General features: G+C 32.7%; 2 protein-coding genes across 2 annotated transcripts in view; both read right to left on the bottom strand.

The window, feature by feature from the left end:
• The window catches only part of LOC141315902 (autophagy-related protein 16-like), a 31,531-nt gene extending 26,690 nt beyond the window's left edge, over positions 1-4,841 (bottom strand). The window contains exons 1-2 of the mRNA XM_073832741.1: positions 4,820-4,841; positions 3,868-3,979 (exon numbers count right to left, since the gene is read on the bottom strand). Of these exons, the coding sequence (XP_073688842.1) occupies positions 3,868-3,973 (106 nt within the window). The 5' untranslated portion in view covers positions 3,974-3,979; positions 4,820-4,841. The remainder of the gene's footprint in view (positions 1-3,867; positions 3,980-4,819) is intronic.
• Positions 4,842-6,942: 2,101 nt separating this feature from the next.
• On the bottom strand, positions 6,943-14,665 carry LOC141315903 (claudin-10-like). Its single transcript, XM_073832742.1, has 5 exons — positions 14,341-14,665; positions 9,816-9,980; positions 9,649-9,730; positions 7,207-7,317; positions 6,943-7,120 (listed from the first exon to the last, which is right to left on the bottom strand). Exons 1-5 carry the CDS (start codon positions 14,555-14,557, stop codon positions 7,030-7,032), a joined length of 666 nt encoding a protein of 221 aa, XP_073688843.1. The 5' UTR covers positions 14,558-14,665; the 3' UTR covers positions 6,943-7,029.
• Positions 14,666-15,436: the final 771 nt, after the last annotated feature.

Here is a 15,436-nt window from a genome sequence, read left to right as displayed (position 1 = left end):
ATTGCATGATATCAACTCACAATTCTGAGAAATAAAGTCGCAATTGTGTAATATAAACTCGCAATTCTGAGAAATAACGTCGCAATTGCGTAATATAAACTCGCAATTCTGAGAAATAACGTCGCGATTGCGTAATATAAACTCGCAATTCTGAGAAATAACGTCGCGATTGCGTAATATAAACTCGCAATTCTGAGAAATAACGTCGCGATTGCGTAATATAAACTCGCAATTCTGAGAATTAGCGTCGCGATTGCGTAATATAAACTCGCAATTCTGAGAATTAGCGTCGCAATTGCGTAATATAAACTCGCAATTCTGAGAAATAACGTCGCAATTGCGTAATATAAACTCGCAATCCTGAGAAATAACGTCGCAATTGCGTAATATAAACTCGCAATCCTGAGAAATAACGTCGCAATTGCGTAATATAAACTCGCAATTCTGAGAAATAACGTCGCAATTGCGTAATATAAACTCGCAATTCTGAGAAATAACGTCGCAATTGCGTAATATAAACTCGCAATCCTGAGAAATAACGTCGCAATTGCGTAATATAAACCTCGCAATCCTGAGAAATAACGTCGCAATTGCGTAATATAAACTCGCAATTCTGAGAAATAACGTCGCAATTGCGTAATATAAACTCGCAATTCCGAGAAATAACGTCGCAATTGCGTAATATAAACTCGCAATTCCGAGAAATAACGTCGCAATTGCGTAATATAAACTCGCAATTCTGAGAAATAACGTCGCAATTGTGTAATATAAACTCGCAATTCCGAGAAATAACGTCGCAATTGCGTAATATAAACTCGCAATTCCGAGAAATAACGTCGCAATTGCGTAATATAAAATCGCAATTCTGAGAAATAACGTCGCAATTGCGTAATATAAAATCGCAATTCTGAGAAATAACGTCGCAATTGTGTAATATAAACTCGCAATTCCGAGAAATAACGTCGCAATTGCGTAATATAAACTCGCAATTCTGAGAAATAACGTCGCAATTGTGTAATATAAACTCGCAATTCCGAGAAATAACGTCGCAATTGCGTAATATAAACTCGCAATTCCGAGAAATAACGTCGCAATTGCGTAATATAAAATCGCAATTCTGAGAAATAACGTCGCAATTGCGTAATATAAAATCGCAATTCTGAGAAATAACGTCGCAATTGCGTAATATAAACTCGCAATTCTGAGAAATAACGTCGCAATTGCGTAATATAAAATCGCAATTCTGAGAAATAACGTCGCAATTGCGTAATATAAACTCGCAATTCTGAGAAATAGCATCGCAATTGCGTAATATAAACTCGCAATTCTGAGAAATAAAGTCGCAATTGCGTAATATAAACTCGCAATTCTGAGAAATAGCGTCGCAATTGCGTAATATAAACTCGCAATTCTGAGAAATAGCGTCGCAATTGCGTAATATAAACTCGCAATTCTGAGAAATAACGTCGCAATTGCGTAATATAAACTCGCAATTCTGAGAAATAACATCGCAATTGCGTAATATAAACTCGCAATTCTGAGAAATAACGTCGCAATTGTGTAATATAAACTCGCAATTCTGAGAAATAACGTCGCAATTGCGTAATATAAACTCGCAATTCTGAGAAATAGCGTCGCAATTGCGTAATATAAACTCGCAATTCTGAGAAATAACGTCGCAATTGCGTAATATAAACTCGCAATTCTGAGAAATAACGTCGCAATTGCGTAATATAAACTCGCAATTCTGAGAAATAACGTCGCAATTGCGTAATATAAACTCGCAATTCTGAGAAATAACGTCGCAATTGCGTAATATAAACTCGCAATTCTGAGAAATAACGTCGCAATTGCGTAATATAAACTCGCAATTCTGAGAAATAACGTCGCAATTGCGTAATATAAACTCGCAATTCTGAGAAATAGCGTCGCAATTGCGTAATATAAACTCGCAATTCTGAGAAATAACGTCGCAATTGCGTAATATAAACTCGCAATTCTGAGAAATAACGTCGCAATTGCGTAATATAAACTCGCAATTCTGAGAAATAACGTCGCAATTGCGTAATATAAACTCGCAATTCTGAGAAATAACGTCGCAATTGCGTAATATAAACTCGCAATTCTGAGAAATAAAGTCGCAATTGCGTAATATAAACTCACAATACAAATTAGACAGTATATCACAAATAAAAAGAGGGTTAAGTCTTTTAAACTTCAGGTACAAGTCAATTCACTGACTGTTTTCTGACTTAAGTTTTCTTCGTTTGGAACATGGTTTGAAGCTCTTAATTTTCAACCTTCCAAAGTGCATTAGATAGAATAATTTAACTTTTAAATGCACAATATTTTGAATTTTTCCAATTCCTTGTGTCTTTTTTTTTTATAAATAAATTTTATTTTTTTAATATCATTGTATCGTGAGATTTGGATATTGTTACATCTTTGCTATATTTTATTAAATGTTGGGGAAGTTACTTTTAAAAGTAATGCATACAAAAAGAGTAAAAGAGTAACTTACTGCGTTACTTAGTTACATTTTTATGGAAAGTAATGCGTTACGTTACTTTTGCATTACTTTTTAAATCTGGGCAGGGCTTACTTGTTTGTTTTTAATATAAAAAGTTCTGTTTTGGCAAATGTAAAAGCCTCTTCACACCAAAAGCCTCAGGCTTTAAAAAAGTAAATTGACGTCTGTACAGTAGACCGCAGAAGAAAAAATGTCAACTCTTCAGCATTAAAAAAAAGGAAAACAAATGTTAGATTATCTTGAGTCATTTTTGCTTATTAGTATGGATGAACTGGATCATCGAAGGTTGGCAGCAAAGACATCGGTTAATAAAATGGGATTAAATACATAAAGGATGTTTGTATTATTTAGCATATGTGACCCTGGACCACAAAACCAGTCTTAAGTCGCTGGGGTATATTTGCAGCAATAGCCAAAAATACAATGTATGGGTCAAAATTATAGATTTTTCTTTTATGTCAAAAATCATTAGGAAATTAAGTAAAGATCATGTTCCATGAAGATTTTTTGTAAAATTCCTACTATAAATATATCAAAATGTAATTTTTGATTAGTAATATGCATTGTTAAGAACTTAATTTGGACAACTTTAAAGGTGATTTTCTCAGTATTTTGATTTTTTGCACCCTTAGACTCCAGATTTTCAAATAGATGTATCTCGGCCAAATATTGTCCTATCCTAACAAACCATACATCAATAGAAAGCTTATTTATTGAGCTTCCATATGATGTATACATCTCAGTTTTGTAAAATTTAACCTTATGACCGGTTTTGCGGTCCAGGGTCACATATTTAATTATTGCAGGTTTGCATTGAATTTCACTGTTTTTACTAATTTTGAGGAATACTGTCTCTGTTTTTATAGTGAGTGAGATGAATAAATGCATGTTCAGATTTATTCTAGAACTAAAGTAACACCTTACTCACAATTTCTCTCAACATGGGGACAGGAGAAAAAAGTAACTCTTTAACTTCTAGGCCTCTAACACTAGCTTGCTTTTTCTTTTTTATTCTATCTATTGTCTTTTTATTTATTATATAATAATAAAAACCTTGATAAGTTAGGCTAACTTGTCTTGTCATAGCACTTATATGTTATTGCTCTTTTGTTGTTTTTGATAGCTTCCATTGTCCTATTTTGTAAGTCGCTTTGGATAGAAGTGTCTGCTAAATGTCTAAATGTAAATGAAAGTGTGGTGATAATAATAATAATAATAATAATAATAATAAATTCCAGCTCACAATACCTAACGGACTAAATAAACAATAAAATAAATAAAAATAAACAAACCACTATATATTTATTTATTTATTTATTTGTGTGTGTGTGTCTTACACTGGTGTATGATCTCCTCAAAGGCCTGACGCTGAACTCGGTCTCTCTGCTTCAGCTGTTCAACAACGTGACGTTTCCACAAACACTCGACTCCACGTCCCGCCATCTCCTCCTGCATACACACACACACACACACACACACACACACACACACACACACACACACGATTGACACGGTTAATATTGCAGTGAACCAGTTTCCTAAAGCAAATACAATTAACCAGGAGTAGAGTGTTTCTTAATTCAGGGCACGTTCAGTCCTCGGAGAAAAGAGGAACATCTCTTCTCAACACAGGAGGAAGTGACTCAAGACCAAACACAAGAAAATGTAATTTCTGAACTGGAATAAACACACTGATGATAGATAATTACTCTAAACAATGTGAAAAAGCTAATTAGTTGCATTAACACTTGACAGAGCATTAATGCACATTCATAGTGTTATAAATGACATCTTTGTTTATGTTATGCACATTTCTATTAATGATCTGCCTGCAAAGCAGAATGCATTTACCACACTTGGTTGATCAGATATCACTGTCAATCAATAATAATCAATAACACAGGGTTTATATCATTCAGATGAGATCTGCCAAGTCATTCCAGCTGCAGAATGGAAATAAACTTGCCATGATGTTGATCACGTGTGTGCTAAAGACATTTTAGACAGATGACATACAAAATATGTTTCAAACATGTTAAGTTTAAAATATAACGTTAAGTAATAAATCGGCGACAAAACCTGATAAACAGTAGCTCGTTTGTGACAGCTACTTACAAGTACACGCTAAATAAACACTACAAGGTGTAATCTGACTATAAACAGTGCCATTGTTAACAAACAATCTGTTGTTGTTGTGGTTTTTAGCTATTTCGATGCGATTTATCAGATCTGCACCGGCTAATCGCTGCACTTGACTTTCACTTTCAAAAAACAGCAGGTTTACTTTACCTCACAGCATCTAAACTCGTCTTCGCTTGTTAAGAGGGACTCTTCTTAATGATAAAAAATGATTAATCCGAGTAATAAGAGCCGAACCGTGTCATAAGAGGTTTAATCGGACAGGTTTCATGCTAACCCACTCCAGACTGAAGGATCACAGACGCCATTTTGGCTCAACAGACGTATGTTTCCTGCTGCTGCGTCGCGGGAGTTCTACGTTGCGACCGCGTGCTTCCCACGTTCTCCCTTCAAAAAAACAAACTTTATTTGAAGCCTTCATGACCCGTGAGTATCAAAAATAAAAATGAAGAGAACAAATACGCAAAATAAAGAGGGTAACCATGATAAAATATGGACATTTTAAGCTTTAAAGATTTACTATTGCGTTTTCAACAGGGAAATACAATTACGAAACATAAAGAGTTACATAAAGTATTTGGAAAAACACTGAAAACAATCTACACTACCAGTCAAAAGTTTCTGAACAGTAATGTTTTTTTTAAAGAAGTATTTTTCTGCTCACCAAGCCTGCCTTTATTTGATCCAAAATACAGCAAAAGCTGTAAAAATGCGAAATATTTTTACTATTTAATATAACTGCTTTCTATTTGAATATAATCTAAAATGTAATTTATTTCTGTGATCAAAGCTGAATTTTCAGCATCTTTACTCCTGTCTTTAGTGTCACATGATCCTTCAGAAATTATTCTAATATACTGATTTGCTGAAACATTTCTGATTATTATTAAACAGTTGTACCTTTTTAAGTATAAGTACCTTTTTTTTAGGATTCTTTAATAAATAGAAAGATCCAAACCTCAGCATTTATCTGAAATACAAAGCTTTTGTAACATTATACACTATACCATTCAAAAGCTTGGAGTCAGTATACTTTTTGTTTTAAATAAATTCTAGAAATTAATATTTTTATAAGCAAGGGTGCTTTAAATTGATCAAGAGTGATGATAAAGACATTTATAATGTTACAAAAGATTTCTATTTCAGATAAAACCTGAAAAAATTCTACTTAGCTGTTTTAAACTTAATAATAATAATTAGTTAGAATGATTTCTGAAGGATCATGTGACTGAAATAATGATGCTAAAAATCAGCTTTGAAATCACAGGAATTAATTCGATTTCAAAATATATTTAAATATAAAAAGTTATTTTAAATAGTAAAAATATTTAACAAATTTTGGATCAAATAAATACAGGCTTGGTGAGCAGAAACATTAAAAATTTTACTGTTCAAAAACGTTTGACTGTAGTGCAATTAACATATATTTTACTTTGTGTATGTAAAATTTTCCAAATATAGTAAGAATTTTATTTTAATTGTCAACCTCTAATAAACCTGTATCATAAACAATACCATTGTGTCAGTTATAGGAATAATTTAGTTTTTAAGATACTTAAAAACAATTAATGAAATATAAGAGTATAATCCAGAGAAGTATATTTCAGTTAAAGAGCCAGTCAATTTTTAACAGATATCAACCATGTCTTAAGTTCAGAATCAGAACACACTAAAAGTTACACACTATTTTCAATAAAAGACTTCAATCCCTAATATAACTGAAAACAAAAAATAAAAACTTATGACTGCAGTCAAACACTTAATAAAACTGTTGCACAACTGCAAAACTTCATAGAATTGTTTTATTCACAGAAACAATGACTACTAGCAATTTTAGAAAACAACGAGCTTTTCAAAACACCAAAACAGACAATGTAACATTTATATAACAAACTAAAATTATTCATATAAGCATGACAAAAGTATTAAAGTCAACACGAAACGTGATATTTAAAGAAAAGAAAAATCATTTTGTTGTGTGTTTTTGTCATTTTGTCATTAATTATGTTTTCATTTCAGTTAAAGTATTTTATTCCAAGTAGCAAAAGGTTTTGGTTTTAGTTCACTGTAATAGCCCATGTGTAAAGTGAGTGTTTCATATCAGAATTGATTCAAAGCTGAATAGTTTGCAGTGGGTTTTCAATAATCCAGATCCCACCTTTAAACATGAAAACTGAATCCTTTCCAAATAAGCTGAGAAAGTTATGCATTTTAATGCAAGATCATTATGAAATCAACACTGATGAATCATGCAAAGTCAATTAAATCAGCTCAATTCGTTGACTTCTAAAATGCAAGTACTAAAAAAATACACATCCATGTAAAAAAAACCTGAAAAACGAAAAGCCAAAATGAGACACTCAGACGTAAGCTTTGGAGGCGCTGTTTTCTGACGGCGGTGATTTGTAGATCTTCTGCGGCTGTGAAGCGGTGTAGTTGTAGTTTGGACCACTGAGAGAGAGAACAAAGAAAGTCACGACTTGTGTTTGGCACAGATGAGATTTAGAGCTGTTATCCCTCTCTAGAAAGACATTCACCGTGTTTTTGGAGGTTTTGAACTCTTGAAGGAGGTGCAGAGGATTCCTCCACCCAGAATAGCCAGAGCTCCAGCTGCCCATCCCAGATAAAGCCCGACGCCCAGTTCATACCTAAAACAGAAGCATTTGAGCGTGTTTAGTCATTTATAATGATATATACATCATACTGAAAGTGTGTTTTAATCCTATAGAACCTGAATCATATTCATCTAAGGTTTCGAAATGATCAAAACTTAAGTCTTCTGTCACCTGACTGATAGTTTAGAGTTTCTTATCAAGTCAAAGGTCTTTTAGTGTAGTTGTACAAAAGTCAACCTTCGCTTCGTGTCTTTTCATTGTCAAACCCTGACTGAGACACTGCAGGCAAAAACAGGTTTTTCATGCACCTGTCAAGTTTGAGATTTTGGGCTTTTTGGTGGCTTTTTTTCCAGACTAGTGGAAAGAAAACACCTAAAAGACACTGTTAAGTGTTTCTTTGATAGCACTTTATCTATTTGTGTCAATAGATTTCAATTACAATCTATATTTTTAAAGGCAGTTTTCTTAAAATGAGTTTGTTCTCCTACACTGAGCCATAAATCTCCACTTTGGTAGCACTTACACACACCAAACTTTACATTTTTATTCCTGTTTATATTCTGAAGGTTTTTACAGAGGTAATTTGCTTGATTTTATGTTGTATTTTCTTTCTGTTCTAAGTTGTGACAATATGAGATACTCAAAATCCCCTCTGTAAAAACAGTTGACTCTAATATGTCCAAAAAATTAAACAAGAATTTTGAAACTGACTTCATCCAGTGTTAAGATCTTAGTACTAGAAATGTATGCAAATTAGTGCATATTTCATTAAATAATGGATCATTTGCATATTTAAACCTAAGATTTTAGAAAACTTGTAGTTCAAAAAAAGTAATCAATCAACTGGGTAAGTAAGGTGATAACTATTAGTTAATTTTTTTTACCCTATTCACCTGCAGTGACTCGCCTTAGGTAAACATCAGAATAACTTGAGTAATATTTCCAGATGAACACTTACTGGACTTTACCTGATTCTCCATTGAAGAAAAAAAAAAAAAAAATCAGTACGTCTCAAATCTGATCATCAGAATCTTTGAAGGAACCTTTTTTTATTAGGTCCAGGTTTTTACACCGCAAAAGCAAAAGGAAAAGTATATATGGATCAAAGACGTTAAGATGTCCATGTCAATAGAAATTTACAAAAGTGATTTTCTGTCCATAGAATCACATTAAATGTAAGTAAAGTGTCTACTTTTAAGGTTTCAAATACTTTTTTGGAGAATAAAATTTCTAAATTTGGTTGAAATAATGTTACATTGTCATTCAGTGTAACAATATTTATGTGAAAATTCTAACAACAAACAACATGCTTATTCTGACTTGTACATATTAAAATATATAAAAGAATAGGTGAGCATATTACATTTTATTGTTTTAAATGAATACATTTTTTTAATGACAAATGGGAAAAACCTAGGATTAGTGGCAAATTTAAAAAATGTAGAATTACAACTAATTAGTATTTGGGGTGAAAGTAATTTATCTTTTAATATTTTTGTTGGAAATATACACTGAATGACATTTTAGTGGGTGTCTTCTGTAAATTAGGGGAAAATTTATGATATTTATTTATTTATTTATAATTGTATAAAATACAATACAATTCAATTAAATTAAATGGAAAACTTTCATATTTTTTGGAAAAACAACAACAATTTAAAGTAGTATTACACTTGTTTTACGCTTAAACCCTTGTTCGTCTTTGATCCATATACATATATACTCGATGTAACTTTGTTTTACATTTGTTTTTTAAATGAATTAAGTATGCATATGTCACAGTAGATTTTAAATAATAATTTAAATTTTTCTTTTAATTTTAAAATACACTACCATTAATTATCACTATTATTTAGAAAGAACACATGAAATTGATCAAAAGCGACAGTAAAGACTTTTATAATAAACATTTCTATTTCATATCAATGTATTTATTTCCAGAAGCTTTACTTTCAATCTTCCTCAGTGAAGGAATGATCTTCCCAAGCCTCTAAAACACCTCACATCTTTTGAAGAACGTTTTGGATTGCATTGCATTTTATGTTTGGATCATTTGGATCTCATCTTTCTAAAACATATTATTGCAAATATAGAGTGACCACTGATATTTAAATCATTTTATGTCAGTATCTACTATGAGGATCTCAATGATTTACATTTCAAGCATCAGCATTTTGAGTTATTTTTACTACATATTATCACTATATCGATTCTATGAGCCATAAAAGCCTGATGGATTAATTATGATGATTAACAAAAACACATACGCACACCCTTTTTTATATTTTGTCTGAAGTTTCAATAAACTTTTTTTTAACTAACAGGCTTTACAGGGTTATATCTGTCATTTTGTCTTTTACTCACTTTGTTCCTAAGTAGCGAGGATCGTAAAACTCCTGAACGACTTGAGCGGCGTACCAAGACACAGCAATCATAACACACAGACCTGACAGCAGAAAAGGTAAATGTGAGCATGAATATGTTCAATCATTCAGTCAGAGTGTGTTATTATACATATATAACATACTGACCTGACAGGATGAAGAAGACTCCGGCTGTAAGGCTGACTTTGCCCTTTGACTCCTCGGATGTGCTGCCCAGTTTAGTGCACTTGAGTCCCATGATGGCCAATATGACACCCAGCAAACCCAGAACCAGACCGATTATCATCAGAGCTCGACAGGCCTGGACGTGCCCTACAAATCAAGCATATATCTAACAATTTATATATATATAACAATATACGGTTTCATCTATCGACATGAAATCTATAACTTTTTGTCAGCACAGTCTGGAGATGATCTGACTCAATTTTGATGAAAATCGGATGAACAGGCTAGGACGAGTTCAACATAAATAAAAATGCCAGACAGGAAGTTCAGTTTATTATGGCAAAAACTGATATGTTCTTGGCATGACCCAATGGATATTTTGAGGCCGGAGTAATTACAATAGGCTAATGCAATCAAAAGTGTCATTGTCTATTGTTAATCAATGGTTTATTAATTTTGACCAGTGGGTGGCATGGTCAGGGTGAGGTGACAAGGACACAAACAAAATTCGGGGTCAATGTGTCAAAGTTTTGCAGAGATACAGCCTCACATGCAGTTTGGCATCTTTCCAGCAAATTCATTGATCCATTAAATGAAAACCATTTCGTATATAGACACGAAATCCATAACTGTTTGCCAGCATTGTCTGAAGATGATCCAAGTCAAATTTTGTGAAAATCGGACCAACAGTCTAGGAGGAGTTCAGCCAATTATGCCATAACTGGTAGCAATGTTCTCAGCATGATCCAAGGAATCTATCAAGATCAGTCTCCTTACAAGTTATTAGCATTTTTAGAAATATCTTTATAATTTTTGGCCAGAAGGTGGCGCTTGTAATGCATTCATAAATATATAGCACTTTTTGACAAATATATATTATATATATATTCATATCTCCTGACCACTAGGGGGCACTGCACCGAAACACTGCAGGTAGCCTCAGGTCATGCTTGTTATATCCCACACCAAGTTTGGTCTCAATATGCCAAACCGTTGCGGAGATACAGTCTCAGATCCCTTTTTTAGTGCTCTTCGTCAAATTTGTTTGTGCATTATTTGAGAACGGTTTCACTAATCTGTTTGAATTTCAGAACTTTTTGCCAGCATGGTCTGAAGATGATCTGAGCCAATTTTGGTGAAAATCAGACAAACTTTCTAGAAGGAGTTTGATAAGTAGGTTTTTAAAAACTTCAAATTTTCATAACGGAAAATGCTGTCATATAGTGCATTCGAAACTGTGTTATTTGAGAATGGTTTCACTAATCAGCTTGAATTTCAGAACTTTTTGCCAGCATGGTCTGAAGATGATCTGAGCCAATTTTGATGAAAATCAGACAAACTGTCTAGAAGGAGTTTGATAAGTAGGTTTTTAAAAACTTCAAAATGGCGGAAAAATTTTCATAACAGAAAATGCTGTCATAAAGTGCATTCGAAACATTTGGGTGTTATTTTAGAATGGTTTGACTAATCAGCTTGAATTTCAGAGCTTTTTGCCAGCATGGTCTGAAGATTATCTGAGCCAATTTTGGTGAAAATTAGATAATTATCTAGGAGGAGTTTGATTAGTAGTTTTTTCAATAAAGTTCAAAATGGCAAAAAAAAATTTATGATGGAAAATGACGTCACATATGCATTCAAATCGTTTGTGTTATTTGAGAATGGTTTCACTAATCAGCTTGAATTTCACAACTTTTTGCCAGCATGGTCTGAAGATGATCTGAGAAAATTTTGGTGAAAATCAGACAAACTGTCTAGAAGGAGTTTGATAAGTAGGTTTTTAAAAACTTCAAAATGGCGGAAAAATTTTCATAACAGAAAATGCTGTCATATAGTGCATTCGAAACATTTGGGTGTTATTTTAGAATGGTTTGACTAATCAGCTTGAACTGAGCCAATTTTGGTGAAAATTAGATAAATTATCTAGGAGGAGTTTGATTAGGGTAGTTTTTTCAAAAAGTTCAAAATGGCAAAAAAAATTTATGACGTCACATATGCATTCGAATCGTTTGTGCGTTATTTGAGAACGGTTTCACTAATCAGTTTGAATTTCAGAACTGTTTGCCAGCATGGTCTGAAGATGATCTGAGCCAATTTTGGTGAAAATCAGACGAACTTTCTAGAAGGAGTTTGATAAGTAGGTTTTTAAAAACTTCAAATTTTCATAACGGAAAATGCTGTCATATAGTGCATTCGAAACTGTGTTATTTGAGAATGGTTTGACTAATCAGCTTGAATTACAGAACTTTTTCCAGCATGGTCTGAAGATGATCTGAGCCAATTTTGGTGAAAATTAGATAAATTATCTAGGAGGAGTTTGATTAGTAGTTTTTTCAAAAAGTTCAAAATGGCAAAAAAAAATTATGACGTCACATATGCATTCGAATCGTTTGTGTTATTTGAGAATGGTTTGACTAATCAGCTTGAATTTCAGAACTTTTTGCCAGCATTGTCTGAAGATGATCTGAGACAATTTTGGTGAAAATCAGACAAACTTTCTAGGAGTTTGATAAGTAGGTTTTTAAAAACTTCAAAATGGCGGAAAAATTTTCATAACAGAAAATGCTGTCATATAGTGCATTCGAAACATTTGGGTGTTATTTTAGAATGGTTTGACTAATCAGCTTGAACTGAGCCAATTTTGGTGAAAATTAGATAAATTATCTAGGAGGAGTTTGATTAGGGTAGTTTTTTCAAAAAGTTCAAAATGGCAAAAAAAAATTTATGACGTCACATATGCATTCGAATCGTTTGTGCATTATTTGAGAACGGTTTCACTAATCTGTTTGAATTTCAGAACTGTTTGCCAGCATGGTCTGAAGATGATCTGAGCCGATTTTGGTGAAAATCAGACGAACTTTCTAGAAGGAGTTTGATAAGTAGGTTTTTAAAAACTTCAAATTTTCATAACGGAAAATGCTGTCATATAGTGCATTCGAAACTGTGTTATTTGAGAATGGTTTGACTAATCAGCTTGAATTTCAGAGCTTTTTGCCAGCATGGTCTGAAGATGATCTGAGCCAATTTTGGTGAAAATCAGACAAACTTTCTAGAAGGAGTTTGATAAGTAGGTTTTTAAAAACTTCAAATTTTCATAACGGAAAATGCTGTCATATAGTGCATTCGAAACTGTGTTATTTGAGAATAGTTTGACTAATCAGCTTGAATTTCAGAGCTTTTTGCCAGCATGGTCTGAAGATTATCTGAGCCAATTTTGGTGAAAATTAGATAAATTATCTAGGAGTTTGATTAGGGTAGTTTTTTCAAAAAGTTCAAAATGGCAAAAAAAAAATTATGACGTCACATATGCATTCGAATCGTTTGTGTTATTTGAGAATGGTTTCATTAATCAGCTTGAATTTCAGAACTTTTTGCCAGCATTGTCTGAAGATGATCTGAGACAATTTTGGTCTAACCGTCTATGAGGAGACTGATTAGGTTTTTCAAAAAGTTAAAAATGGCAGAAATGGCGTGGCCATTTGTACATTTTATGTGTTTGGCTTTTGGGCCTCATATGTGTCCAGCTATTTTTTTATCTGTACAAAACAGCCTGTTTTGGTGCTCAAAATTTGCATTGGTGTGTCTTACCATATTATATTAATGTATTATCTTAATTATGAACACACAGATTTGCAGTGAAAACAGTTTTACCATTTATTGCAAGTTGTTTTTCTTCTCGTCATTTCCCTAACAAAAATAAAGCGAAAGTCTCTCTCAAACAGTTACTTCCGCGTTAAAGAAAAAGGCGGATGGGCTACAAAAGGAACAAAGATGTACCTTTTTATTAAGTCCAGGTCATATTCCACCTCAAAAGCAAAAGGAAAAATATATACACATATATACTGTATATAAAAATAAAAATAATTTAAATGAATTATGTAATGTTTTTTGTACCGCATTTCATTTATTCTGATTTTAAACATTAACTTTCAATTTAAATTTGAATTTTAAAATACACTACCATTAAAAAAAAGGTCAGAAATGATCGCTTTTATTTAGCAAGAACACATTAAATTGATCAAAAGTGACAGTAAAGACCTTTATAATGTCAGAAAAATCCTGTTTCTTGAGCAGAAAAGCAGCATATTAGAATGATTTCCGTGACAAAAAAAATTCAGCTTTGATCACAGGAATAAATTATATTTTGAAATATATTCACACAGTAAAGAGTTGTTTTAAACTGTAATAATATTTAACAATTTTTACTGTATTTTTGATCAAATAAATGCAGCCTTGGTGAGCAGAAAATACTTTTAAGGCTTTAATTCTGACACATTTTATTTGACCAAAAATAAAGCATTAAATGTTACGATAAGATTTGCTTAAATGAAAATGCTTTTAAACAATATTTTTTTCATTGTAAAATAGTTGAAAAATAGCTTCGAGATGTCGAAACTGCCGTATCACGTGACCTGGACATGTTTCATATCACCGAAAACCATTTTTCCTAAGCCAAATGAAGAACACAAATTCTAGTTGGTGTGTGTGAGGTGTGTGCGTGCATTACCAGGCAGTTCAAGCATGGACAAAAACGGCTTGCAGTTTTTGACGCCGGTGCTTCCCTCGGAACACGTCTGCCACAGGTTAATAGTGTACCAAAGAGAGGTGATCGCATCATCCGCAAACGTCGACCTGCGCCACGATTCGTTCAGCAGCGACATGAAGGTGAGCAGCCAGCCCCCCAAACACATCAGAAACCCCAACAGCTGAACCCCAGTCGACATGATTCAACTAACGCCTTTCAAATCCACACAGAATCCAATAAAAGACTATTATGAATCCAGCAGACAGACTTCGCACCGATCCGAGCGCCGTACCAAGATGGGAGTGTGCTTGACTGTGTCAGTGTGTTATAGATTGAAGATCAGAGTCATAAAACCATAAACTCTGGTCCCTCCTAAATGCCTTTCACTAGATAACACCATGGAAGTTAATACAGGAAGTAGCATGTGACCTAAGAGAGAAAAATTGGGTTTGACCTCTAAAGTAGAAGGCCTTGACCTTTAATGAGATCAAAATGGGGTTGAGACATGTATGTGGCTTTAAGAATAAACAGAGAACCTCTAAATTGTTCTAAATGAAATGCCGGAATGCGTTTTATATAATTCATAGAGAGCAGCTGAAAACAAGGGTCAGTTTTAACTAGGTTTATCAAGATGAACTTTGAATGATGGCTTAAAGTCTTGTAAGTTTAAGAAGTCTTGAAGGTGTTATATGTCTTACAGGCCAACAAATCAGTTTGTACTTAATTTGTTATCATTTATATTATGCTATTTTTGTATCATACTGTTAAAGATTGTTTGAAAATCTTTATTTTTATATTTTCTGTTTTTAAATTTGGTTTAGTAAAGTTTTTATATTTAATCATTTTTAATAATAAAAATACATTTCATATTAGTTTTAGTTTAGTACTTTACGCAAAAATGAAAAATGTTGCCTTAGCTGCAATAAAATATGTTTTTTAAGAATATTTTATTTCAGTTAACATTTATCTTTTTACTTAATTGTTTTAGTTAACTATAATTACCATAATTATAGCATTTGTTAATTAGTAATTATTAATGATTGTATATATATATATATATATATATATATATATATAT

Source organism: Garra rufa, unplaced genomic scaffold (genome assembly GCF_049309525.1).
Source record: "Garra rufa unplaced genomic scaffold, GarRuf1.0 hap1_unplaced_049, whole genome shotgun sequence".
In the NCBI taxonomy this organism is placed as follows: domain Eukaryota; kingdom Metazoa; phylum Chordata; class Actinopteri; order Cypriniformes; family Cyprinidae; genus Garra; species Garra rufa.
This window is presented reverse-complemented; position numbering and strand designations above follow the sequence as displayed.

Excerpts from the sequence above, each read along its gene's own strand:
- LOC141315903 (XM_073832742.1), bottom strand. The coding sequence starts at position 14,557 with ATGTCGACTGGGGTTCAGCTGTTGGGGTTTCTGATGTGTTTGGGGGGC. Across the intron at positions 9,981-14,340 it reads GTCCATGCTTGAACTGCCTG|GGCACGTCCAGGCCTGTCGA; the intron begins GTAATGCACGCA and ends CTTGATTTGTAG. Across the intron at positions 7,318-9,648 it reads CCTCGCTACTTAGGAACAAA|GTATGAACTGGGCGTCGGGC; the intron begins GTGAGTAAAAGA and ends CTTCTGTTTTAG.